At 38.1% G+C, this 25,758-nt stretch overlaps 1 protein-coding gene across 1 annotated transcript in view; it reads left to right on the plus strand.

The window, feature by feature from the left end:
• Positions 1-25,758, plus strand: part of Agmo (alkylglycerol monooxygenase) — a 366,048-nt gene that overhangs the window by 95,572 nt on the left and 244,718 nt on the right. Inside the window, exon 4 of the mRNA XM_021178991.3 lies at positions 21,835-21,938. Within this exon, the coding sequence (XP_021034650.1) occupies positions 21,835-21,938 (104 nt within the window). The remainder of the gene's footprint in view (positions 1-21,834; positions 21,939-25,758) is intronic.

A 25,758-nucleotide genomic window follows, 5' to 3' on the forward strand; every position in this document is an offset into this window, starting at 1 on the left:
ACTCCATGAGATCTTCTCTTTTAAAAAAGTAAAGAAAAGAAAAGAGAATAAAAAGGAATAGAAACAAAGCAGATAGTACATTTTTTCCATGATCACAAAGCCCCTAAATGGTTAAATTCTGCAATAGCATTTTCCACTAATATGGAGCTTGACTGTTCCTAAACACCTGCTTCATGTCATTTTCTATAATTTTATTTTCATTTTCCTTACAGTGTAAAGTGTTCACTCTTATTGCTCAACTCTCCGTAGGGGTGAAGGCATGGCTGGAACATGTTACTCTGTGGAAATCACTACGAAAATGCACACTGACAATTGCTGTTATTAATGCAATTGATCACTAAGATCCTACATCTGGAAGAAGAGGGTCAGACTGTCGTTAAATAGATCCAGATCCTCACAGGCTACCATGGGGATGATGTTCTGGTGAAAAGTTTAATGATAGAGGAAATTTTGAATTCCGAATCTCTTTAGCATTGGCTAGCACTGTTCAGCTCTCAGACGAATGAATTCCCATTAGTCTTGCCATCTGGTGCCCTAACATCCAACCACTAAGAGTTCTGGGCATTTGGGGAAGGTTTCATTGGCAAGCTTATTGCCATTAAAGAATTTCCCTTCTGAATATTGGCAGTCAAAGTGTGTGATATCCTGCTGAGCAGGAGGGCGAGGATGTGAAGGGCAGTGAGTCTGAAATGTCTGCACTTCCTAGCAGTGACACCAGACATCAATCTTAAGTTGAGACAGCCCAGAACACATGAAAATAGAAATGCTGCTAAAAGAACAAATGGGGCATTATCTAACCAAATGGAACAAAGAATGATTGCCATTAAAACATTTTCCTAAGAAGCTTCTCAAATCAGGACAGTACACTGAAATTAAAGTCTATTTAGCTGTGAACACACACACACACACACACACTCACATGAGCAATGTCTTTTTATAATGTGTGTATTTATTATAGTCAAATTCATTGTGACAGAGTATCAGAGTATTTACAAATTGGTTAACTGCATGTAAAAGTGTGCATCTTGTGTTTTACACATATGTGTTATTTGGCCTAAAAGAAAAATGCTAATCTGGCCAGAGTTTATCCATTCTATGTGGTGCACAACATCAAAAGAGGAACCAGTAGGGGGAAATTATGTCATTTGACAATGATTTTTTTCAAGTTTTTCACAGGGGGTTAACAGCTAATCACAGAGCAAACATGTTTAAATTGTTTTGTGGCCTATACAACTAGATTACTAATAGGTTACTGTACTGACTAGTTTTGTGTCAACTTGACACAGGCTGGAGTTATCACAGAGAAAGGAGCTTCAGTTGAGGAAATGCCTCCATGAGATCCAGCTGCAAGGCATTTTCTCAATTAGTGATCAAGGGGGGAGGTCCCCTTGTGGGTGGTGCCATCTCTGTGCTGGTAGTGTTGGGTTCTATAAGAGAGCAGGCTGAGCAAGCCAGGGCAAGCAAGCTAGTAAAGAACACTCCTCCATTGCTTCTGCATCAGCTCCTGCTTTCTGACCTGCCTGAGTTCCAGTTCTGACTTCCTTTGGTGATGAACAGCAGTATGGAAGTGTAAGCTGAATAAACCCTTTCCTCCCCAACTTGCTTCTTGGTCATGATGTTTGTGCAGGAATAGAAACCCTGACTAGACAGTTACTATTTACTAATAGGTGTATATATCTCATATGCTCATATGCTCATATCTCATAATCTCACCGATTCTCATATCTACCACGTGCTATGAAGCTCTGCTAACAAGGAAAATAGGGTTCACAGGTAATAGACTAGTCTGTGAGACAGCTTCCTTGAAGCTGCAATTACTGGAAGTTGTGAGCTGCTCTGCCTGGGTGCTAGGAACTGAGCTCAAGTCCTCAGCAAGAACAGTCTGCAGTATGTGGTATCAAAACCAAAACTGTTCATAGTGCCTGCATTAACACGTTTAAAGCAAAAGTTTTTGATACTAATGTTTTAAATAATTAGTATCAAAACTATTTCTCATTATAGATTTTAAATTATTTTTAAATACAAAATGGTACTCCTTGGGAAAATACATGTCCCACAATTACCTTCTCATGGCTTCTGCACATGTGTGTCTGTGGGTACATGTTCATGAGTGTGTATGTGTGTATGTGTGTGTGTGTGTGTGTGTGCAGGGTAAGATTAAGTCTGATTCTCAGCAGAACAAAACATCTTATTGGTGGAAGACTCAGGGAAGAAGACGAAAGGGATGCATAGAGGCCATGGGAAGTCTTCAGATTTTTAAAAAAGATACAGATCACAACATAATAGGTACATGGAGATACCTGTGTTTTCTTGTCATGTCTTTTTCATTCTCCATTTCGTTATTTTAGCAAACAGATATTTTCTGTGACTATAGCCTATTTTTATCATGAGACACAATATTTTCATAAGAGTATGGATCATATGTTGAGAAAATTCCTGTCCATATGCATGTACTCACACTTTCTCTCACTCCCATTAGTTCTCTTCTTTGAATATTACTTCTACTTTCAAATCATAAAGACATGGTTTTATGTATCTATCTATTTTATGTATCTATTCACTATATATGAGAAAAAGTAACATTTGTCTTTTAGAGACAGACTGGCTACACTGTATTTGATTACCCTACTTGCAATCATTTTCTCGCAATTGACATGACTTTACTCTTCTTCATGGGTGAAAACCACTCCATTGTATACATGTCACATTTCTTAATCCATTGTTTTGTTGTTTATGGTGGTTTCATAGTTTAGTAATTATCAATAGTGTTGGCCAAAAAAGCGCTATGTTGGTATATAAGAGATACATTGACTTGGAGGCCTTTGTGTAAATACAAAGGTGTGAGAGCTGAGTCAGCTGGCAGGTCTATCTTAGCTGATAATGTATCTTGAAGTCTTTTTTTTTTTTTAACAGTGTTAGAATTTGAGGACAGGTAAGGTCAGAGAAGGGGATACCCTGCTACTAAAGGGAGTCCTCCATTTTGTTCCTAGCGCAGGGGATATATGGAGTCCTGGTAGACTGTGACCTTAATCAGCAGGTTTCCCCACAAACATTATTCTATTTTATTGTTGTATATCTCTATATTGGGCCATAGCATCCTATCCTATTATTGTCCTTTCACAGAGTAACTTGAAATCAGTTATGATGTTAACTAGAGCTTTCTTGTTCTTTAGCTTGTTTTAGCTATCCATATTCTTTTGCATTTCCAAATTAATTTTAAGAATTTTTTCACTTCTGTGAATAATTGCATTGGGACTTTGAAGGGGATTATAGGCTGTTTTAGCAGTATACCTATTTTCTGAAAGTAAATCATAGCAATATATAAAAGAGAGTTTCCATCTCCAAATATCTCTTTCATTTCTTTCTACAGTGTTTTAAATATTTTCCTTATAAATTCTCTCACTTCATTGTGTTCATTATAGGTTGTACACATTTTTTAAATGTATATGCAAAATATTGTTTCCCTGAATATCATTTCTCATTATCTAAGGCTTCTGTTTGTATATGCTAATTTTATGCATTCAAATTGAGTTCAAATGTTTTATTAGATGTAAGAGTTGGATCTGTGATGGTTGGTTAGAACAGGGTGAAAGTTGGAAGTGCACACAATTGGAGGAAAAGAGAATGACCCCGTGATACAGCCAAGACCAGGAGAAAAGCCATGCAAAGCAGAATCAAACCCCAGGGTTTTGAAAAGTTCAAATAAAATCACATCTAAAATACAGGCTTTAGTTTTGACTAGAGGAAACTGAGAATACCTTTGAAGTGATTCAAATGACATCAGCAATGGTCTTCAGAGAGAGTGGGAGGTAAGAGAGTAATGCCTCTGCCCTTCTCAGGTGCTTAAGACAAAAATAATTAGTAAAAACGGGGCAGAGAGGTCAGGGGCATCCTGTGTTATAAGAAAGAGCTGCTGTCTAAACTGCAGGATAAGGGATTAGCATAAAGAACAAGAAAGATCAAAGAAAGAATTGATTTTTATCAGTGAAAGTACACATAATAATAAATCAAATAAATAGTGTGAATTAGTTACTGATGTTTCAGATGAACCAATTTTATAACCAAGAACATATAGTACTGTCTACTATAGAAGGACAACAGTAAGTGTATTGGGTATACAAAATTGGAGAAATTAAAGTTCTTCATATTCAAACACTTATGAAAGAGTGGTGGATTCAAACTACAGGAGTATTTATGAATTTAGAGGCTCTTTTGCCTGAGAACATAAGGATTACACAACTCATTTTCATTGGGGCACATAAAAGGAGTTTCCTTAAGATAATCATAGAGATGAACAATGTGTTGACAGATGATACAAAGACAGGGGACCATGGGAGGCACTATGGTGTTCAAAAGATAGAGAATAGAACATATATGAGGGAGGAGAAGATACATGTGCTTATATAACACTTATGTGCCACAAAATATGGCTCTTACCATGTTATTTCACTTTTACACTTAAAAAAATATTAAACACATTTTTATCTTGCTAGAAGAGCTGTAAGGTTTGGCCTGTAAGAAGTGAATGTACCTTTTTTGCAAGGTTTGGAGTATGAGGCTCACATGCAGATGTGTCTTAGTGATTGCTTTTGATTACAAAGACTGTGAGTATTCCATCCGGGAAAGTAAGTGTGGGAATAAAAATGCCAAGGGTAAAATGGATGGGCAGGCACAGAGGATGGGATTTTGACTAGAGTTAGGAAGAAAGCATGATCAAAAAGCATTCTAGTCACATCACAAAATGAGAAACAAGACTATTGGAGACCAAACAATGAACTCACAACAGCTGAGTCTGAATGTCAGGTAGTAATAGATCATGGCAGATAGTTCGGTGGTGTTAGCAGGTAATGCATCATCATGGAACCAGGTGGTGTGAAGGATGAGTTACTCTTTTTACAATAATCTTTTACTGGCACGAATAGCTCTTTTAATGACCAAAGACACACAGCCAATACCTAAGCACTCTTTCTCCAATTATATCAAGACCTAACACTCATTGATAATCTTTCCTTTAAGTCTGCTCCACACATTTATATTTAAGGATTACCACAGAGAAAGTTGAGTTTTTGGTTTAGGCTTTCAGGTCTTATTCAATCTGATTCTTTTACTGGACACAGTCTTACTCTGCAAGTTCAATATCATGGAAATTTTCTAATGTAAGAACTAGGCTATTTGTTATAAAGTGCTAAAAGTAAATTTTATAAAACAAAGACACATTTCCTTTTTAGTGGCAAAGAGAGCATGTGATACTTTTTTGTTTGTTTGTTTGTTTCCCCATCCACTCAGGATGCTCATTGTGCAGAGAATTCATTTTTACCTAGATATTCTGGTACTAGTCTATTTGGCTGTATTTTCCTGACTAGCTTCTATTGTGTTGGTCTCCTGGTCACTTCCTCCTGTTACACCCCCATTAAACTTTATAGTTAAGTGATTTTCACTTCTGGTACTTGAAGATACAAATTATATAAACCTTTGTTCCAAGATTACTGTAGTGAAGTTCATTGTATCTCACCACAGGAGAGCATACTGCACAGGAGTGTGTGGGAGCAGTTGCCAAACCCAGCTAACTCTGCCACAGGACCACAATTCTTCTCCCACAATTTCTGCTCCCTAATTTAGCTTGTTCAAGTTATGATGCATGCCATTTCCATGAAAGAAATGCCTGTTTTCTTTGCAAAACACTGGGATCCCTTTGAATCTGCTTTTTTGTAATTAAGAAAAACCCTGAATTGTGCTGAAGCTTACCCTAGGACAGCTAAGTGAATGCTTTGATCTAGACCAAAAAGCATGAGTTTTGCTTACTGAGTGAATGAGAGGCCTTGGACTGATACAAAACCATTTATTTCACTAATATTTGGAATGCAATCTTGGTAACTTTGTTTCAAACTTTGCCAACAGTTGCTGAAAATTGTTTTCTACACGGAGAGGTCCTTACCCAATTTTTGAGAAGTAAACTGATAGCTTTAATCAATATTGTCTCTTTTCTAGCCTGTTACATTTGTTGACATTCCAGTGGTCATATCATTCAGTGGTGCTTCAGTTTCACAAACACATCATCTGTTGAGCAGGCAAAACCGTTTTTTTACATTTTCAGAAATTAATATTAGTATTCCCCCTCTGGAGCATATGGCCAAGACCTACAGCTGTGTATTGAATGGACAGATATCTGCTCTCCATTGTATGAAACCACAGAATAACTGTAAGCAGAGATGCAAAGGAGGAATGGCAAGCTAGGAGAAAAATAGTCAGTTGGTTGTAGTGTCTCATTTATACTCTGTTTTATAGTTAATTCTTATAATAATCTGATAATAAAGTAGACAATAGGCTGAAAACTTACAATGATATTTTGTTACTAAGTGGCAAGATTAATCTGGTTGAAAAGCCTCCCAAGGGTCTCCAGGCTTACAAGCAGTTGTAAAGAATAGTCTGGCTTGAGTAACAGTGAAAATACAAGGGTCTCTTGAGCAGTATGTTATTTGTTCTACTAAGTCTAATGACACAGCCATCAGAATAAACCTAGATTTCTCTAATGCTTCAGTATGGAAGCGTGGAGCTCTGCAGTTTTATAACTGCAGTGTGTCTAACCTAATAAATATACAAAGTGCACAACATGCACACTGTTTGAGTACATACTTGCAAAATATACTCTCGCGTTGACTCATTAGGCTTTTGGAGAAAAAGAATACTCCACTTTTACTCATCTTTCCACAAATGTATCCCTATTGATCCACTGTGTAAGTTTCTGAAATTTGAAAGAAATATATTGCCCAATCGTGGTTACAGGATGAAGTGTAGCTCAGAAGCAGAGCAATCTTCTCAGGAAAGCTGCTATAGCATCTCATAGGAACTCCTGCAGGCCCTAGGAGGGCTCTCCCTAACTAACCAAAGACCACTTTAAGGTTTCAGCCACTCCACTCCGGTATCAATGCACTAGGCATGAAGTCTCATGTGGACTTTTGGCATTAAAATCACATTTAAGCTTCAGCAGAGTTTCTAAGCATGGCCTCAGGGGCTTGTTTTGTTTTTATAATTTTGTTTTATTCAATAGTACCTCTTCCCAGGGCCAGTATGCTTTCCTTACTATTCCTAAGACCGGAGTCATTGGGGTGTTATTTCTCTGCATGCCAGCCTCCATGACACAGAACGTAACATTGTACAGTTTCTCTTTGCTCATCATCAAGTGTATCCCACAGTTTTGAAGCAATTTTTGCTTAGAAATTGTTACTCTATACTCTTTCTTTCTTCACCACCCTACTTTTACATTCTGAGACAATTAAGATAAAACACAGAATCACACATAAATACTAAAATGGGGGAGTCCTTAGAAAACAAAAACAAACACATCTCCATTTGGAAAAACAAGTAGACTTGAGTTTTTAAAGCAGGGTGATAACCAAAGGACTAGGGATAAGACCAGGAAACCAGTGTTAAGTGGACTGCGATGCCGGAGGGCACACGAGTGGGCAGGCTTGTAAGTGCTCCTTTATCAGGGCCTTGCTTGTTTTCTTTCCATGATGCCTGCAGTTCAGCTCCTCACCAAGTGACAATGCTCATAGAGTAAAATAGGACATGATTCAAGCTAGCAAGGCACAAGGAAATAAAAGCCAGAACAATACTCTGGATTTCCTATCACCACCTTTCTAACACAGTCACTTTAGAAAAGGAAATGTGCTGTGTTGAGCTTAGCCAGCTGGAAGCACTTTTTAGACACAAGCTCCAGCTTGCCATGAAATGTCTAAAGTGCCTTCTTCAAGTCCATATAAAGGAAACACTGACTAACAGGTTTTAAGTTTTTAATAAAATCATTATATTTTGGTTATCGGGTTATACTTATGTTGTGTAAGCAAAATCTATTGATTACATGCTATAATTAGATCAATAAACCATAAAACCCCTTTGATGGTACAATAAAGACTTTTGTCACTGCTTTTTTATGGTCAGTGGTAGAACTAGGCTCTGTGTTGACTTTGAGATATTTAATAACCCTCCATCCACTGTCTCGGTGAACTTAAGGGGCTGGGAGTTACCACTGAATACATAGTATTTCATATTCCCTTCAGTTGGGGGAATGGATACAATAGATCTTATGTTATCCCCTCTTGTGTGACATAAGAAACTATCCTGTATATTCAAGTATGTTCGATAATGGGATTAAGAAAGACAATCTTTGCAATTGCTAAGAAAAGCTATCAGCTGATTAAAATATGCATATTAATCACTTGTTCCCTTAGACAGGCTACTGAATCAAATTGTATCTCCACTTTCTCATTTACTGATGAGTTTCTGGGAAATAGAGAAGTTACAATGTGTGATCTGCTTCTGTGCCTGCTAAGGGAAGCCATTCTGTATTTGCATCCATCCTTCTAAGCAAGCTGTCAATTATTTATCTCATTTGGAATCAAGACAAAGGAAGGCATCAATGTCACAGTATTTAAACCATTGTAATAAATAGTCAATAGCCCAAATTTGTATGCATAGGGATTCATGAAATCTCATTTCTAAGACATTTTGTAGTTAGGTAATGAAGGAAAACAGGCAGAGCTGGGTTACTTATTGTCTCTGTACAGGACAGGAAAAAAAAAAAAAAGGTCTTTTCTATGGGAGCCCAGGCTACATCAATCTTTCAAAAGTTTTTATAAGGTCATCAACACAGAATGATGATAATTTGTAAATTATTTGAAAATAATTTGTAATTTTTTTAGAATTCAAAATTTACTGATAAAAAGTTATAAGAAAATATATTTTAAATATTTTTTAACTTTTTTAAATTAGGTGTTTTCTTCATTTACATTTCCAGTGCTATCCCAAAAGTCCCCCATACCCTCCCCCCCACTCCCCTACCCACCCACTCCCACTTCTTGACCCTGGCATTCCCCTGTACTGGGGCATATAAAATTTGCAAGACCAATGGGCCTCTCTTTCCAGTGATGGCCGACCAGGCCATCTTCTGATACATATGCAGCTAGAGACACAAGCTCTGGGGGGTACTGGTTAGTTCATATTGTTGTTCCACCTATAGGGTTGCAGACCACTTTAGCTCCTTGAGTACTTTCTCTAGCTCCTCCATTGGGGGCCCTGTGATCCATCCAATAGCTGACTGTGAGCATCCACTAATTTTAAATATTTTTATATAGATTTTTATTTGCTTTTTTAAAATGACAGCAAATTACACAATACTATGATGGAAGTGACTGTTGATTTTTACATAAAAAATCTTGTTTAAATATTTGATATGATATAATATATACTATCTTCTAAGTTCTACAGAAAATTTTTAATTATTATAAAGCATTCTTTTCTATGCCAGCCATGTATATATATATATATATATATATATATATATATTCAATATGGTCATAGAGGTCCTGAGGAGCTTTTTTTCTATTTTTACTTTAATCTTAGATGATATACAATTTTCATTCATTGTATGAATTTTATAAATTAGGTCAATTTGATTTGTATGATATCAAATATTACACTAAACATTGTTTCAGTTTTTAGCTTTCTCAAGAACTTTTTCATTATAAAATTTCAGTTTTGTTTTGTTTGGTTTGATTTTTGTTTGGTTTGTTACTGAGACATGATTTTGTGAAGCCCCACCCAGGCTTGTTATGAACTGTGATTTGCTTTGGACTATTGCTTCCATTTCCCAAGAGCCTGGATCACAGGTGTGCCTCATCCCTCTGCTTAAAATCGTGAAATGTTAAAAACCACAACTTGTTCTTTTAATACACAAATGAATACCATAATTACTAATAACATTATTATCAATATAATTTAAACATTTTGCATTTTATTCAACAATAATAAATGCTACATTTTTTTCCTTCTGTGGAAATGTTTAAAATACATTTCATTACAACTTATTATCAGTAAATATTTTATTTCTGAAAAATATACAAATTCCTTCTTGCATCATTTTCTGTTTCTTACTTTAAGAGATAATTTTGAAGACTGATGTAGTTAGCCACTGCTGCTGTAGAGAAGGCATTGTTTTTCCTTTTTTTGTTTTTTTTTTTGTTTTTTTTGTTTTTTCGAGACAGGGTTTCTCTGTATAGCCCGGGCTGTCCTGGAACTCACTTTGTAGACCAGGCTGGCCTCGAACTCAGAAATCCACCTGGCTCTGCCTCCAGAGTGCTGGGATTAAAGGCATTGTTTTTTCTATGCTGAAAAAGATACCTGGTCTCAACCTCCGCGCTCTATCCCGAGCTTTTCTTCCCGCTGGCAAGAACACACTCGGGACAACCAGAATCTTCTGCAGCAAAAGCTTTATTGCTTCTTCAAGAGGGAAGACCCCAACCCCAGAAAATGGAGTCCCTTATATATCCCTCAGCCATGGCGTTTCAGCACCTGATATGGCGTGTCAGCTCCTGATTTGTTGCTCGCCCATCACCCCATTATTACGCCCTGAGAATGGGCAGTGACTAGGCATGAGTTCACTCTCGCACCTGCATACAAGGCTTGTTTACTAGTTAGGCACAACGGAGGCCAGCGCCATCTTATAATGGCGATTGCTCGCTGCACCACTCGTGGCTCACCACAGCCCTCTATGTGCACATGCATATACATGTATTCATAATAACTCAAACATGAATACACACATAAATATCGACACACATAAATACTACACAAAGAGAACACACATATAGAAAACTCTCCCAGAATGAAAGCATAAGGTGAGTTCATCAATTAAATCCCTACTGATGGAAACATTTCTTCTCTTTCAAGGAAACTTTGCCTATTATGCCTCTCTTTGTCTTATTTTCTTTTTTTTTTTTTTTTCAAAAGAAAAGTATTTTTTTTATTATTATTTTTATTACATATTTTCCTCAATTACATTTCCAATACTATCCCAAAAGTCCCCCATAGCGCCCCCCACTTCCCTACCCACCCATTCCCATTCTTTTGGCCCTGGCATTCCCCTATATTGGGGCATATAAAGTTTGCAAGTCCAATGTGCCTCTCTTTCCATTGATGGCTGACTAGGCCATCTTTCGATACATATGCAGCTAGAGACAAGAGCTCCAGGGTTCTGGTTAGTACATCATGTTGTTCCAACAATAGGGTTGCAGATCCCTTTAGCTCCTTGGGTACTTTCTCTAGCTTCTCCATTGGGAGCCCTGTGCTACATCCAATAGCTGACTGTGAACATCCACTCCTGTGTTTGCTAGGCCCCGGCATTGTCTCACAAGAGACAGCTATATTTGGGTCCTTTCAGCAAGATCTTACTAGTGTGTGCAATGGTGTCAGCGTTTAGAAGCTGATTATGGGACGGATCCCTGGATACAGCAGTCTCTAAATGGTCCATCCTTTCATCACAGCTACGAACTTTGTCTCTGTAACTCCTTCCCTGGGTGTTTTGTTCCCAATTCTAAGAAGGTGCACAATGTCCACACTTTGGTCTTCATTCTTCTTGAGTTTCATGCGTTTATCAAATTGTATCTTATATCTTGGGTATCCTAAGTTTTGGGCTAATATCCACTTATCAATGAATACATATTGTGTGAGATCTTTTGTGATTGTGTTACTTCACTCAAGATGATGCCCTCCAGGTCCATCCATTTGCCTAGGAATTTCATAAATTCATTCTTTTTAATAGCTGAGTAGTACTCCATTGTGTAAATGTACCATAATTTCTGTATCCATTCCTCTGTTGAGGGACATCTGGGTTCTTTCCAGCTTCTGGCTATTATAAATAGGGCTGCTATGAACATAGTGGAGCATGTGTCCTTTTTACCGGTTGGGACATCTTCTGGATATATGCCCAGGAGAGGTATTGCTGGATCCTCCGGTAGTACTATGTCCAATTTTCTGAGGAACCACCAGACTGATTTCCAGAGTGGTTGTACAAGCTTGCAATCCCACCAACAATGGAGGAGTGTTCCACTATCACCACATCCTCGCCAGCATCTGCTGTCACCTGAATTTTTGATCTTAGCCATTCTGACTGGTGTGAGGTGGAATCTCAGGGTTGTTTTGATTTGCATTTCCCTGATGATTAAGGATGTTGAACATTTTTTCAGGTGCTTCTCTGCCATTCGGTATTCCTCAGGTGAGAATTCTTTGTTCAGTTCTGAGCCCCATTTTTTAATGGGGTTATTTGACTTTCTGGAGTCCACCTTCTTGAGTTCTTTATATATATTGGATATTAGTCCCTTATCTGATTTAGGATAGGTGAAGATCCTTTCCCAATCTGTTGGTGGTTTTTTTGTCTTATTGATGGTGTCTTTAGCCTTGCAGAAGCTTTGTAGTTTCATGAGGTCCCACTTGTCAATTCTCGATCTTACAGCACAAGCCATTACTGTTCTATTCAGGAATTTTTCCCCTGTGCCCATATCTTCAAGGCTTTTCCCCACTTTCTCCTCTATAAGTTTCAGTGTCTCTGGTTTTATGTGAAGTTCCTTGATCCACTTAGACTTGACCTTAGTACAAGGAGATAGGAATGGATCGATTCGCATTCTTCTACATGTTAACAACCAGTTGTGCCAGCACCATTTGTTGAAAATGCTGTCTTTCTTCCACTGGATGTTTTTAGCTCCCTTGTCGAAGATCAAGTGACCATAGGTGTGTGGATTCATTTCTGGGTCTTCAATTCTATTCCATTGGTCTATTTGTCTGTCACTATACCAGTACCATGCAGTTTTTATCACAATTGCTCTGTAGTAGAGCTTTAGGTCCGGCATGGTGATTCCACCAGAGGTTCTTTTATCCTTGAGGAGAGTTTTTGCTATCCTAGGTTTTTTGTTATTCCAGATGAATTTGCAGATTGCACTTTCTAATTCGTTGAAGAATTGATTTGGAATTTTGATGGGGATTGCATTGAATCTGTAGATTGCTTTTGGCAAGATAGCCATTTTTACAATGTTGATCCTGCCAATCCATGAGCATGGGAGATCTTTCCATCTTCTGAGATCTTCTATAATTTCTTTCTTCAGAGACTTGAAGTTTTTATTATACAGATCTTTCCCTTCCTTAGTTAGAGTCACGCCAAGATATTTTATATTATTTGTGACTATTGAGAAGGGTGTTGTTTCCCTAATTTCTTTCTCAGCCTGTTTATTCTTTGTGTAGAGAAAGGCCATTGATTTGTTTGAGTTAATTTTATATCCAGCTACTTCACCGAAGCTGTTTATCAGGCTTAGGAGTTCTCTGGTGGAATTTTTAGGGTCACTTATATATACTATCATATCATCTGCAAAAAGTGATATTTTGACTTCATCTTTTCCAATTTGTATCCCTTTGATCTCCTTTTGTTGTCGAATTGCTCTGGCTAGGACTTCAAGTACAATGTTGAATAGGTATGGAGAAAGTGGACAGCCTTGTCTAGTCCCTGATTTTAGAGGGATTGCTTCAAGCTTCTCACCATTTACTTTGATGTTGGCTACTGGTTTGCTGTAGATTGCTTTTATCATGTTTAGGTATGGGCCTTGAATTCCTGATCTTTCCAAGACTTTTATCATGAATGGGTGTTGGATCTTGTCAAATGCTTTTTCCGCATCTAACGAGATGACCATGTGGTTTTTGTCTTTGAGTTTGTTTATATACTGGATTACGTTGATGGATTTCCGTATATTGAACCATCCCTGCATCCCTGGGATGAAACCTACTTGGTCAGGATGGATGATTGTTTTGATGTGTTCTTGTATTCGGTTAGCAAGAACTTTATTGAGGATTTTTGCATCAATATTCATAAGGGATATTGGTCTGAAGTTTTCTATCTTTGTTGGGTCTTTTTGTGGTTTAGGTATCAGAGTAATTGTGGCTTCATAGAATGAGTTGGGTAGAGTACCTTCTGTTTCTATTTTGTGGAATAGTTTGTGAAGAACTGGGATTAGATCTTCTTTGAAGGTCTGATAGAACTCTGCACTAAACCCATCTGGTCCTGGGCTTTTTTTAGTTGGGAGACTATTAATGACTGCTTCTATTTCTTTGGGGGATATAGGGCTGTTTAGATCATTAACCTGATCTTGATTCAGCTTTGGTACCTGGTATCTGTCTAGGAACTTCTCCATTTCATCCAGGTTCTCCAGTTTTGTTGAGTATAGCCTTTGGTAGAAGGATCTGATGGTGTTTTGGATGTCTTCAGGATCTGTTGTTATGTCTCCTTTTTCATTTCTGATTTTGTTAATTAGGATGCTTTCCCTGTGCCCTCTAGTGAGTCTGGCTAAGGGTTTATCTATCTTGTTGATTTTCTCAAAGAACCAGCTCCTTGATTGGTTGATTCTTTGAATAGTTTTTCTTGTTTCCACTTGGTTGATTTCACCCCTGAGTTTGATTATTTCCTGCCGTCTACTCCTCTTGGGTGAATTTGCTTCCTTTTGTTCTAGTGCTTTTAGTTGTGTTGTCAAGCTGCTAATGTGTGCTCTCTCTAGTTTCCTTTTGGAGGTACTCAGAGCTATGAGTTTTCCTCTTAAAAATGCCTTCATTGCGTCCCATAAGTTTGGGTACGTTGTGGCTTCATTTTCATTGAACTCTAAAAAGTCCTTAATTTCTTTCTTTATTCCTTCCTTGACCAAGGTATCATTGAGAAGAGTGTTGTTCAGTTTCCACGTGAAGGTTGGCTTTCTATTATTTATTTTGTTATTGAAGATCAGCCTTAGTCCATGGTGATCTGATAGGATGCATGGGACAATTTCAATATTTTTATATCTGTTGAGGCCTGTTTTGTGACCAATTATGTGGTCAATTTTGGAGAAGGTACCATGAGGTGCTGAGAAGGAGGTATATCCTTTTGTTTTAGGATAGAATGTTCTGTAGATATCTGCCAGATCCATTTGATTCATAATTTCTGTTAGTTTCACTGTGTCCCTGTTTAGTTTCTGTTTCCATGATCTGTCCATTGGTGAAAGTGGTGTGTTGAAGTCTCCCACTATTATTGTATGAGGTGCAATGTGTGCTTTGAGCTTTACTAAAGTTTCTTTAATGAATGTGGCTGCCTTTGTATTTGGAGCATAGATATTCAGGATTGATAGTTCCTCTTGGAGGATTTTACCTTTGATGAGTATGAAGTGTCCCTCCCTGTCTTTTTTAATGACTTTGGGTTGGAAGTCAATCTTATCAGATATTAGAATGGCTACTCCAGCTTGTTTCTTCATGCCATTTGCTTGGAAAATTGTTTTCCAGCCTTTCATTCTGAGGTAGTGTCTATCCTTTTCTCTGAGATGAGTTTCCTGTAAGCAGCAAAATGTTGGGTCTTGTTTGTGTAGCCAGTTTGTTAGTCTATGTCTTTTTATCGGGGAGTTGAGTCCATTGATATTAAGAGATATTAAGGAAAAGTAATTGTTGTTTCCTGTTATTTTTGATGTTAAAGTTGGCATTTTGTTCTTGTGGCTGTCTTCTTTTAGGTTTGTTGAGGGATTACCTTCTTGTTGTTTCTAGGGCGTGGTTCCTGTCCTTGTATTGGTTTTTTTCTGTTATAATCCTTTGAAGGGCTGGATTCGTGGAGAGATAATGTGTGAATTTGGTTTTGTCGTGGAATACTTTGGTTTCTCCATCTATGTTAATTGAGAGTTTGGCTGGGTATAGTAGCCTGGGCTGGAATTTGTGTTCTTTTAGTGTCTGTATAACATCCGTCCAGGATCTTCTGGCTTTCATAGTCTCTGGTGAAAAGTCTGGTGTAATTCTGATAGGCTTGCCTCTATATGTTACTTGGCCTTTTTCTCTTACTGCTTTTAGTATTCTATCTTTATTTAGAGCATTTGTTGCTCTGATTATTATGTGTCGGGAGGTATTTCTTTTCTGGTTCAGTCTATTTGGAGTTCTGTAGGCTTCTTGTATGTTCATGGGCATCTCTTTCTTTAGATTTGGGAAGTTTTCTTCTATAATTTTGTTGAAGATGTTTGCTGGTCCTTTGAGTTGAAAATCTTCATTCTCATCCACTCCTATTATCCGTAGGTTTGGTCTTCTCATTATGTCCTGTATTTCTTGGATGTTTTGAGTTAGGATCTTTTTGCATTTTACATTTTCCTTGATTGTTGTGCCGATGTTCTCTATGGAATCTTCTGCACCTGAGATTCTCTCTTCCATCTCTTGTATTCTGTTGCTGATGCTCGTATCTATGGTTCCAGATTTCTTTCCTAGGGTTTCTATCTCCAGTGTTGCCTCATTTTGGGTTTTCTTTATTGTGTCTACTTCCCTTTTTAGGTCTAGTATGGTTTTGTTCATTTCCATCATCTGTTTGGATGTGTTTTCCTGTTTTTCTGTAAGGACTTCTACCTGTTTGATTATGTTATCATGTTTTTCTTTAAGGATTTGTAACTCTTTAGCAGTGTTCTCCTGCAATTCTTTAAGGGATTTTTGTGCTTCCTCTTTATTGTCTTCTGCCTTTTTATCAGTGTTCTCCTGCATTTCTTTAAGTGTGTTATTAAAGTCCTTCTTGAAGTCCTCTATCATCATCAGGAGATATGCTTTTAAATCCGTGTCTAGCTTTTCCGGTGTGTTGGGGTGCCCTGGACTGGGCGAAGTGGGGGTGCTGGGTTCTGATGATGGTGAGTGGTCTTGGTTCCTATTAGTAAGATTATTACGTTTACCTTTCGCCATCTGGTAATCTCTGGGGTTAGTTGTTATCGTTGTCACTATTTAAAGATTGGAGCAGAAGCTGTGTTCCACTCACCAGCAGTCTCTAAATCCTGCGGCGGGGGTCGTGGGTAGCTGAAGGTACCCTGGTGCTGGTCCAGCCGGAAGAGGCCTGTGGTCCTACTCAGGCCGTTTTTCTGCTTCCCTAACAAATGCAGTCTCTGGTCCCGCGTGCAATTGGATTGGAGCAGAAGCTGTGTTCCACTCTCCAGAAGTCTTAAGATCCTGTGGTGGGTGTTGTGGGTAGCTGGTGAGTGTCAGCTGACCCTGCGCCCCAGCTGCCCAGGTGCTTTTCTGACCGGAAGAGGGTTGTGGCCCTATGTAGGCCGGATTTCTCTCTCCCCAACCAGAGCAGTCTCAGGTCCCGCGTGATTGGACTGGAGCAGAAGCTGTGTTCCACTCACCAGCAGTCCCAAAATCCTGCGGCGGGGTTCCTGGGTAGCTGGCGGGTGTCAGGCAACCCTGTGCTCCCGCTACCCTGGCGCTGATCTGGCCGGGTGAGGCCTGTGGCCCTACTCAGGCCTGTTTCTGCTTCCCTAACTAATGCAGTCTCAGGTCCCGCGCAATTGGATTGGAGCAGAAGCTGTGTTCCACTCACCAGCAGTCCCAAAATCCTGCGGCGGGGTTCCTGGGTAGCTGGCGGGTGTCAGGCAACCCTGCGCTCCCGCTACCCCGGCGCTGATCCAGCCGAATGAGGCCTGTGGTCCTACTCAGGCCTGTTTCTGCTTCCCTAACTAATGCAGTCTCAGGTCCCGCGCAATTGGATTGGAGCAGAAGCTGTGTTCCACTCACCAGCAGTCCCAAAATCCTGCAGCGGGGTTCCTGGGTAGCTGGCGGGTGTCAGGCAACCCTGCGCTCCTGCTACCCTGGCGCTGATCCGGCCGGGTGAGGCCTGTGGCCCTACTCAGGCCGGTTTCTGCTTCCCTAACTAATGCAGTCTCAGGTCCCGCGCAATTGGATTGGAGCAGAAGCTTTGTTCCACTCACCAGCAGTCCCAAAATCCTGCGTCGGGGGTCGTGGGTAGCTGGCGGGTGTCAGGCAACCCTGAGCTCCCGCTACCCTGGCGCTGATCCAGCCGGATGAGGCCTGTGGTCCTACTCAGGCTGGTTTCTGTTTCCCTCTTTGTCTTATTTTCTATTGCTGGGATAAAAGTGCTAAACAAAGTAATTTAAAGGAGAAAATAATGTGTATTTGCATTATAATTCCTACCAAGCCACCTAATTCCTCTCAGGGAAGTCAATTCACATTACAGCCTCATCAAGAACACAGAGCAATGGATTAAAAGGCCTGGTAGTGCTTAGTTAGAATACAGAGCCACAGACCAATACACGCACAGTAGCGCTCAGTTTGAACACAGAGCCATAGATTGATTCATGCATAGCAGTGACACTTCATACTCTCCACGCCTTCAGCCCAGGCCTCTGTGCCAGGCATGTGCCATATACCACGCATGGGTCGGACCTTCTCAGTCATCAGCACAAGCACTGTTTGTACAATAAACTATGTGTTTCTGAAATATGGTTAACATGCTATGGTGGTTTGAATAAGAATGACCTGTAGTCGGGTGTGGTGATACACACCTTTAATCCTAACACTCAGGAGGCAGAGGGAGACAGAGGCAGGCAGATTTCTGAGTTCGAGGCCAGCCTGGTCTACAAAGTTAGCTCCAGGACAGCCAGGGCTATACAGAATAACCCTGTCTCGAAAAACAAAAACAAAAACAAAAAACAAGCAAGCAAACAAACAAACAAACAAAGAAACAAACCCCAGCCTCTATAGGTTTATGTGCTTGGAATCTTGGTCAATAGTTGATAAAGATATTTTGAGAAGGACTAGGAAGGTTTGCTATTTTAGAGGAGCTGAGTCATCAGGACTGGGCTCAACATCAGCCCCTGGATATTTCCCCTTCAGCTTCCAAACTGCAGAGATGTAAATTGTCTGCTGACTAAAACAGTTTTGCATACCTTACTGCCAGCTACTCTGACACTATTCACCATGATTGTCTCAGACTCACCCCTGAAACTGTAAGGAATCCCCTAATTTAATGCTTTCTTTTATAAGTTGCTGTGGTCATGGTGTCTCTTTGTAGCAATAGAACAGGGAGTAGAGTAAAACAAATACCTTAAAGGATGCTGTTTCACTAACTTTCCACGTACATGCAAGACACACTCACCCACACACCCACACCCATACGTGCCCATGCACGTGCCTGCACGCTAGCACACACACACACACATGCATGTATACTGACAAATTCACTTGTGCATATACTTTATTCATATGTTGTTGTACAACAAGTTAGAAGCTTAACAGTTTATTGTGAGATGGATTCAGGAACCTGTCAATCAGTCTGTCACTTCTGTGAACCCACCTGCCCAAGCCCCAAGTTGATTTGTTGTTAGTCCGTTAGCTGAGGGCAGGCTGTATTGCATCTACAGTCTCAACTGCACAAGTTCCATCCACATTCATTTGCATGACTGTTAGCTGGATTCCCTGTGTTTACACTAAACTTAGCCCCTGAAGGCTTATTAGTTAAGAACTTCTCCCCGTCTCCTTCAGAAGTAGACCAGCAAAGAATATTTTCCATCATGGCATCTAGGCATGGGAGAGCATGAGAGAGTACTAGAAATACAGCTATTCATTTAAATTACCAAAGTGATATTGCACCCATCACCTTTGACAGAATCTTGTTTCCTGGAAGGGAGTCACTTAGCTTGCTGACTTAAAAGGAAGTGGATTACTGAATGCATGATCAGGAATGGACTGGAATCACCAGAGCCTAGTCCTCATTTGATTTGACAGGAGAGAGTCATGTCATGCAAGGTCAAAGACTTCTCTCTTTCAGGGTTCCAAACTGCATTTCATTACATTATCAAAAATTTTAAATTCATAATATACTTCAGGAACCATTTTAGATTGTGTCTATCTCATCCACAGGGGTACATGAAAAAATCTAGAATGATAAAATTTCTCTGTAGCAATAGTAATTATATAAGTGCTTTTGATTGGCAAGTGTTGAATATTAGAAATGGAGGTTTTATTGAAATATATACATCTTATAATGGTTTGTGTGTATGTGCACGCGCGTGTGTGTATGTGCCTGTGTGTATGTGTGTGTTTGTGTGTGTATGCACGTGTATGCTGCACCATGTGCAAGCATGTACTCAGTTCAGAGCAGGACATTGGATCTCCAGAAATTAGAGTTACAAGGAGTTGTGAACCTCCCAGTGTAATGAGAAAGAAACATTGGTTCTCTGAAAGAGCAGCAAGGACCCCTCACCACTGAGCCATCCAGGCCCTGAAACTTGCACGTTTATTAAAACCGTTTAAAGTTAACAACTCAATAATATAACATACATATTACATTAGAATTTGGCTACATGAGTGGAATTTTTGGCTACATATTAAGCAAATATATTCATATAAATATATATTTTGGCACTGTAAATAAGCATAATTATTTCTAATTATGCCATTGCAAAGCACTAATAAAATGTTATATGATCATAAAGTCTATAATTTACTTATAGGAAAAGAAAAAATATTACTGTTGAACAGTATACATAATTTTATTAAATCTTTCTACAAAATAACTTTTCTAAATAATATAATTTTTCTTCCTTAATATTTACTTTCATTTATTAAGACAAAGAATTTACCAATTCAAGTGCTGAGGAAAATAAACAAAACATTAACTATTAACTTTTTCATATTCCATTCACATAAGAACAATTGGAACCGTTTTCTTTAAAATACCTTTTTGTAACCAATAATCTGAATATAGACTGTGCCAAAAAAAAAAAAAAAAAAAAATCTGCCTCTTGTCCATTGCTTGGAAAGGGACATAGGTGAGCCCATGGGATCCTGTTACTTCTTGTTGTTTACGCAGCTGTGCTTCATTGATCTCAGACTCCTGTGCCACAGTTTGTGATGGGAAGTAAATGCTTTCAAAACACCTCCAGACACAGATCTTTAACCTCTGCCTTCACGGAGTCTTTGTTCCACAGTGATTTCTGTGGAAGTTAGAAGGAAGCAGCTCCAGACTACCTTGCCCATCTCTGAACCCACATTTTGGGTACATTAGGATCAATATTTAAGTTCAAATATTGTTAACTCAAAAGAATACATGTTCAATTACTTGTATATTTAATAACTGGGTTTATAAGCACCAGGTTCTAAAATGCTCAATAGTGAAATTTCCAAGGAGGGAATGGTGTTTATATTATTTCTATGGCTTAGTTGGTAAGCAGTTTACAAAACTTAGAAAATTCATCAAGTTTATTACCTCTTAAAGAAAGCCCACCCAACATCTGAAGATACAGATAAGCTGCATTGACAAATCTCATGAATGTAATAAATAAGCCAGAAATTTGGACCCTAAACAGTTTCAGATACTTTATCTGTGAAGTTTTAAAAGACCTTATAAATTACTGCTCATTCGTGCAAGAAGAATTCTTGAATTTCTTAGCTACAGCATACTTATTAGAATTGATTAAATGAATAAAACCATAACCAACCATGATCTAAGTATTTATCAGACAATGGTTAATGAAAACACTTTTCCTTCTTGAAGTGAGACCAGGTCTTGTTAGGTAATCTTGGTACTTCTTGGTGTAATAAACAGCCTCGATTTGTTTTGAGGACACATGAAAGGCATGTGAAATGGAGTCAATCTTGGTAAGCTCTGAGAGGAATCAAGTGTAATGACTAGTGTGTCATTTGATTTTTTAAAAAGTCTATTTTTAAAGATCAACATCAAATATTGTCATGGTTTGCTTATTCCAGCAGCTTTTCCTATCAAGAAATAGGATGGTGGAGTATTTCATTATACACCAATTTTCCCCGCTGGAGAATTCTTCTTTAATTAGAATTGTGTTATCACATACTGAAAACTCATCACTGTCCTTTGACTATGTTGTTACAACACCACAAGTTAGCTTTTATGATCTGTCATATTGTAAATGTTGGCAAAGCATACATTTTGGAAGTCATTTCATTTCATTGGTGGCATGTAATTGTGTCGCATACAGTGTGAGTATTTACTGGTTAGGTTTCATTTCATATGTATTCATAATTTGTATATGGTCTAGTTCCAAAAGTGCTTCAAGGAGCCTTCTTTTAGCGATTGTTCTGATAGCTAGCCTTTTCAGAGAGATGCTCCAGACATCTCATCTGCTCTCAGCAGAGCAAAGCACATGACTGAATGGAAGCTGCTCTGTTCTCATTCTCATTGCTTGTTGTAAATTATGTGTTTTGCAGAGATTAATATTTTCTGGGCAGCACACCAAGCACACCACAGTTCTGAAGACTATAACTTATCCACAGCACTGAGACAGTCTGTCTTGCAGCAGTATAGTTCCTGGGTAAGTTGTGGGAAATTGAAGAAATGTGAAAGTATCATTTGTTTTGTAAATTTTGTAAACAGTCTTTCTGTTTTCTCCTGGTAAACTACTAGAAGATGTGTGCTTAAGTGACTCCTTCTCCTTTCTAAAACCAGACACATAGGAAACAGACACTCTTTCCAGAAGTAAAATTTTGTTTGATATGAAACACTCAAGAAAACACTCTAGACAGCAACCTGAGAAAGTACCTATCCATTAATATTTATATATTCTTTTTTACCTAATCTCAACCAGGAGGCAGACATATATACAATAGGTTTCAGTTCAACTACATTCAGACAGAAATACTTTATACATATAATATTTTAATTAGAAAAACTTACATTTCTCAAAAATCTGGGAAAAACTTCATAAGTTATAGGCATGGTCCACAAGATTCCCAATAGTATTTAGGAGACTGGCACCTTTTGTGGTCTGGCCTAGTGGAAAGTCATTATATCAGTTGGAGATGTGTCCATGGAAGGATTTTTGGACCTCAGTTATTTTCTCTGGCTCTGTATTTAAGGAGGTGAAACCTAAATACCACAGACATGCATGCTATTGAAATCTACCATGAGGTGCCACTGACAGAAGGATACCCTCACCATTGCTGTGCAATACTGTCTGCATTTGCAATATCTAAAGCTGTGAACTACATGAGCTTATTTTTGGACATTAGTTTTGTTTCTGTATTTCCTTGTTGTGACCTCATATCATTTAAGTACTCTACAGGTGAGAGATGTGTTCATAGAAAACACAGTATATAGAAACTATAGTAGCTCTAATTTTAAGATGATAGGATTGAGTCTGCATTTACAATGTTGAGATATAAAGGAAGGTAAAGAATAGCTTATCCAGCCTGGTCCCTGTACACTTGAATTTTGTATTCATGATTCTTCATCACCATTAAGAATCATTCTTCAGTTATTATCACATTCGATCTTTGTTAATAAGCTCATAGTTTGTTGTGCCAAATGTTATTAGGAAACTGAAGGTCAATGAGGTAAGATCATAGTTGGTAAGTATGGTAAAATTCAAGTTCTTAACTGGGTGCCTTTTAACATATTTAAAAGAAAATATGCTTGTTTGGGTACTAAACCAAAAGGTAGAATGGGTAAAGCAGACCTGTAAGTCTGTGATGATATGGTTAATAGAACAAACTTAAAAGAAATGTTCCCTAGCACTAACATACTGAAGACCCCTATGTTAAAACATGTCTCTATTCTATTAAATGCTACAAACTGAGCATCTTAAAACAACAACAAGGTGTATAGTCTCAGAGATCTGGAGGCTTCCAGAGCAGTGTCACCACCAAGGTTCCAGGGAATATCTTCTCTAATATGCTGTACTAAACTCTTGTTGTTTGTGGGTTTGTTAGAAAAATATCACCAATTTTCAAGCTTTTACATCACATTATTTCTGCATCTCTGTTAAAATTTATCTTTTTAAACTAAGGGGAATGGCTTTACTGAATAAGGAAACCATGGAAGCACATAGGAGTATAAACAAGGAGGGTAGGCATATTTGAAGTTGACCAAGGACATCCATGCAATTAATGAATGAAGTGCCTGAGATATTGTCAAAATTAAAAAAAGCTGTAAGAGCATCATATTTCTCAGTCTGAAGAAACATATTTTATATATGAACTAATTTTTAAGAAATATATTAAAGGAGTTTCAGGAAAAACCCACTTTGCCATATCTCATCAAACAATTCTAGATTAAGATGCCAATCCAGATATTTGACCCCAGTTTGCTCTATTCTCAATTTTTATTCTGTTTATGTCATCCCTGCCATTAAATCAGTGCATACAGTGGTGGCTGGAGTGCAAACACCCAGCTGACCGAGGGTGTGTCGTGGAGGACAAGCTTTAGACGGTTTCTTCAGCTCCTTGACAGGGCATTGGTGAAAAAGCATGGAACTGAAACTGTAACTTCAAGGTAGAAGCATGCTTCCAGAAAAAAATACTCAAGGAACATGTGGTCTGTGGTCAAACATGAAAGGAAAGGATGGAGATAGTTCATCTCTTAACAAAGTTTGTCCCTCAGAAGGTGGAGGCACCGAAGTAGTTCTAAGTGATGAGGATTATTTCTCATTTAGAAATAGTGACAATTTTGGAAAGTATGTGGACTGAAATCCTTGCTGAAATGGTGTCCCAGGAAACTGCCCAATCCAATGACATTCTGAACTAGCTCATTACCTAAATAAAAACCATGCCTCCATTTTATAATAAACTGATGACACCTAAGTTAATGACATCCATTGTCTCTGAAGTTTAGTTCTGCTGTACTGCTTTAATCATTTCCAATAAAATAATATAAATCAAAATTATCCATATGTATAAAGTTAAAAAAGAGTGTAAATCCAAACAAACTAAGTTTCATACTTATCTGTTTTCAAAATCAAACATCTTATACTACTCTGTCACAGACAAAAAAGTGTGATGAATTTGGAAATAACTCACAGCACTATCTCATAAATTGTTATTTGTTTGGAGAGGGTTGATGTAGAAGAGATACATTGGAGAAAGAAAGGTAAGGGTCTAAGGCAGCCTCCATTTGTGACTAGCACTTCTAGGTTCCTTCTTCAATATATTGAATATTCTGAAATATATTTAATATATTGAAATCAAAGCCTAATTTCAAATTATTTTCTTTTCCTTGTATCATCTGTGAGATACCTCATCAGCAGTTATATAAAGCCTATAATTTGAAAGTTACCAAGGCAACCCCATATTTTAGGACAAATAATAAATGGGTCATGTCTTTGAAAAGAAAATTGGTGTGTGAAATGAAGAGCAAAATTAAGCTCAGAGAGTATTTCTTTCATATTATCATGAAAATTGAAATTGCAGAGCTGTCATATGAAGCAATTAAAGATAATAATTCCATTTTCTAGAATTTATAAGCATGCTATTTGTATTTCAAAGTCAATTTTAAGCCTCACATTACCTACACAAAAGAACTACAATTTATAGAATACTATTAAACTGAGTGTCATTTTATTTACAATACATTTCTATAATTTTTATATCTCTTTAATCTTGCATTATACATATTAATGCATTTCTAGTACATATACCAAACATTTTCTAACAATAGCATGGATATCTCATAATCCGTAATAATATCAGAATGATCACTTCCTTACATTGTCTATCTTTGTACCTCAGGCTGGCCTGGAACTTGTGTAGATGAGGTCAGCCTTGAACTCAGAGAGATCAGCCTGACTCTGCCTACTGCATTATAGGACTAAATGCCTGAGCTGCCTGGTCTAGCCATCTTTTTCTAACTCCATAATAGATGATACATGAAGGAGCTACAGTTTTACATTTATTATATAACTGTACATGTGCTCAAAAAGTGAAGAGAAATCCAGTCATAACACATATACCTACAGTCACAAAACTTGGGAGAATGAGGCCAAATTAGGCCTGTATAGTAGATACTAAGTTTACTAAGTTAGCAAGGGATACACAGCAAGACCCTGTTGCAAAATAAGCAAATAAATGAATCAGAAGAAAATTAAAAAGATTTTGGAGAGAGAGAGAGAGAGAGAGAGAGAGAGAGAGAGAGAGAGAGAGAGAGAGAGAGAGAGAGAGAGAGAGAGAGAGAGAGAACAAGTATGAGTTCTCAAAGATAAAAATGTTTGGAGAGTGTTATAATAAAAATATGGTATATACTACATATGCTACATATATAAATCTGTATAGAGCTATAATCTAGAGTATAAAATGAAGGACTTTGAAAGTAGTGCATATTAGTACAAGCAGCTAGTTTAGTATATAAAAAATGATCAGTCT

The sequence above is a fragment of the Mus caroli genome, unplaced genomic scaffold, assembly GCF_978045245.1.
Source record: "Mus caroli unplaced genomic scaffold, Mus_caroli_1 scaffold_14, whole genome shotgun sequence".
NCBI classification, from domain to species: domain Eukaryota; kingdom Metazoa; phylum Chordata; class Mammalia; order Rodentia; family Muridae; genus Mus; species Mus caroli.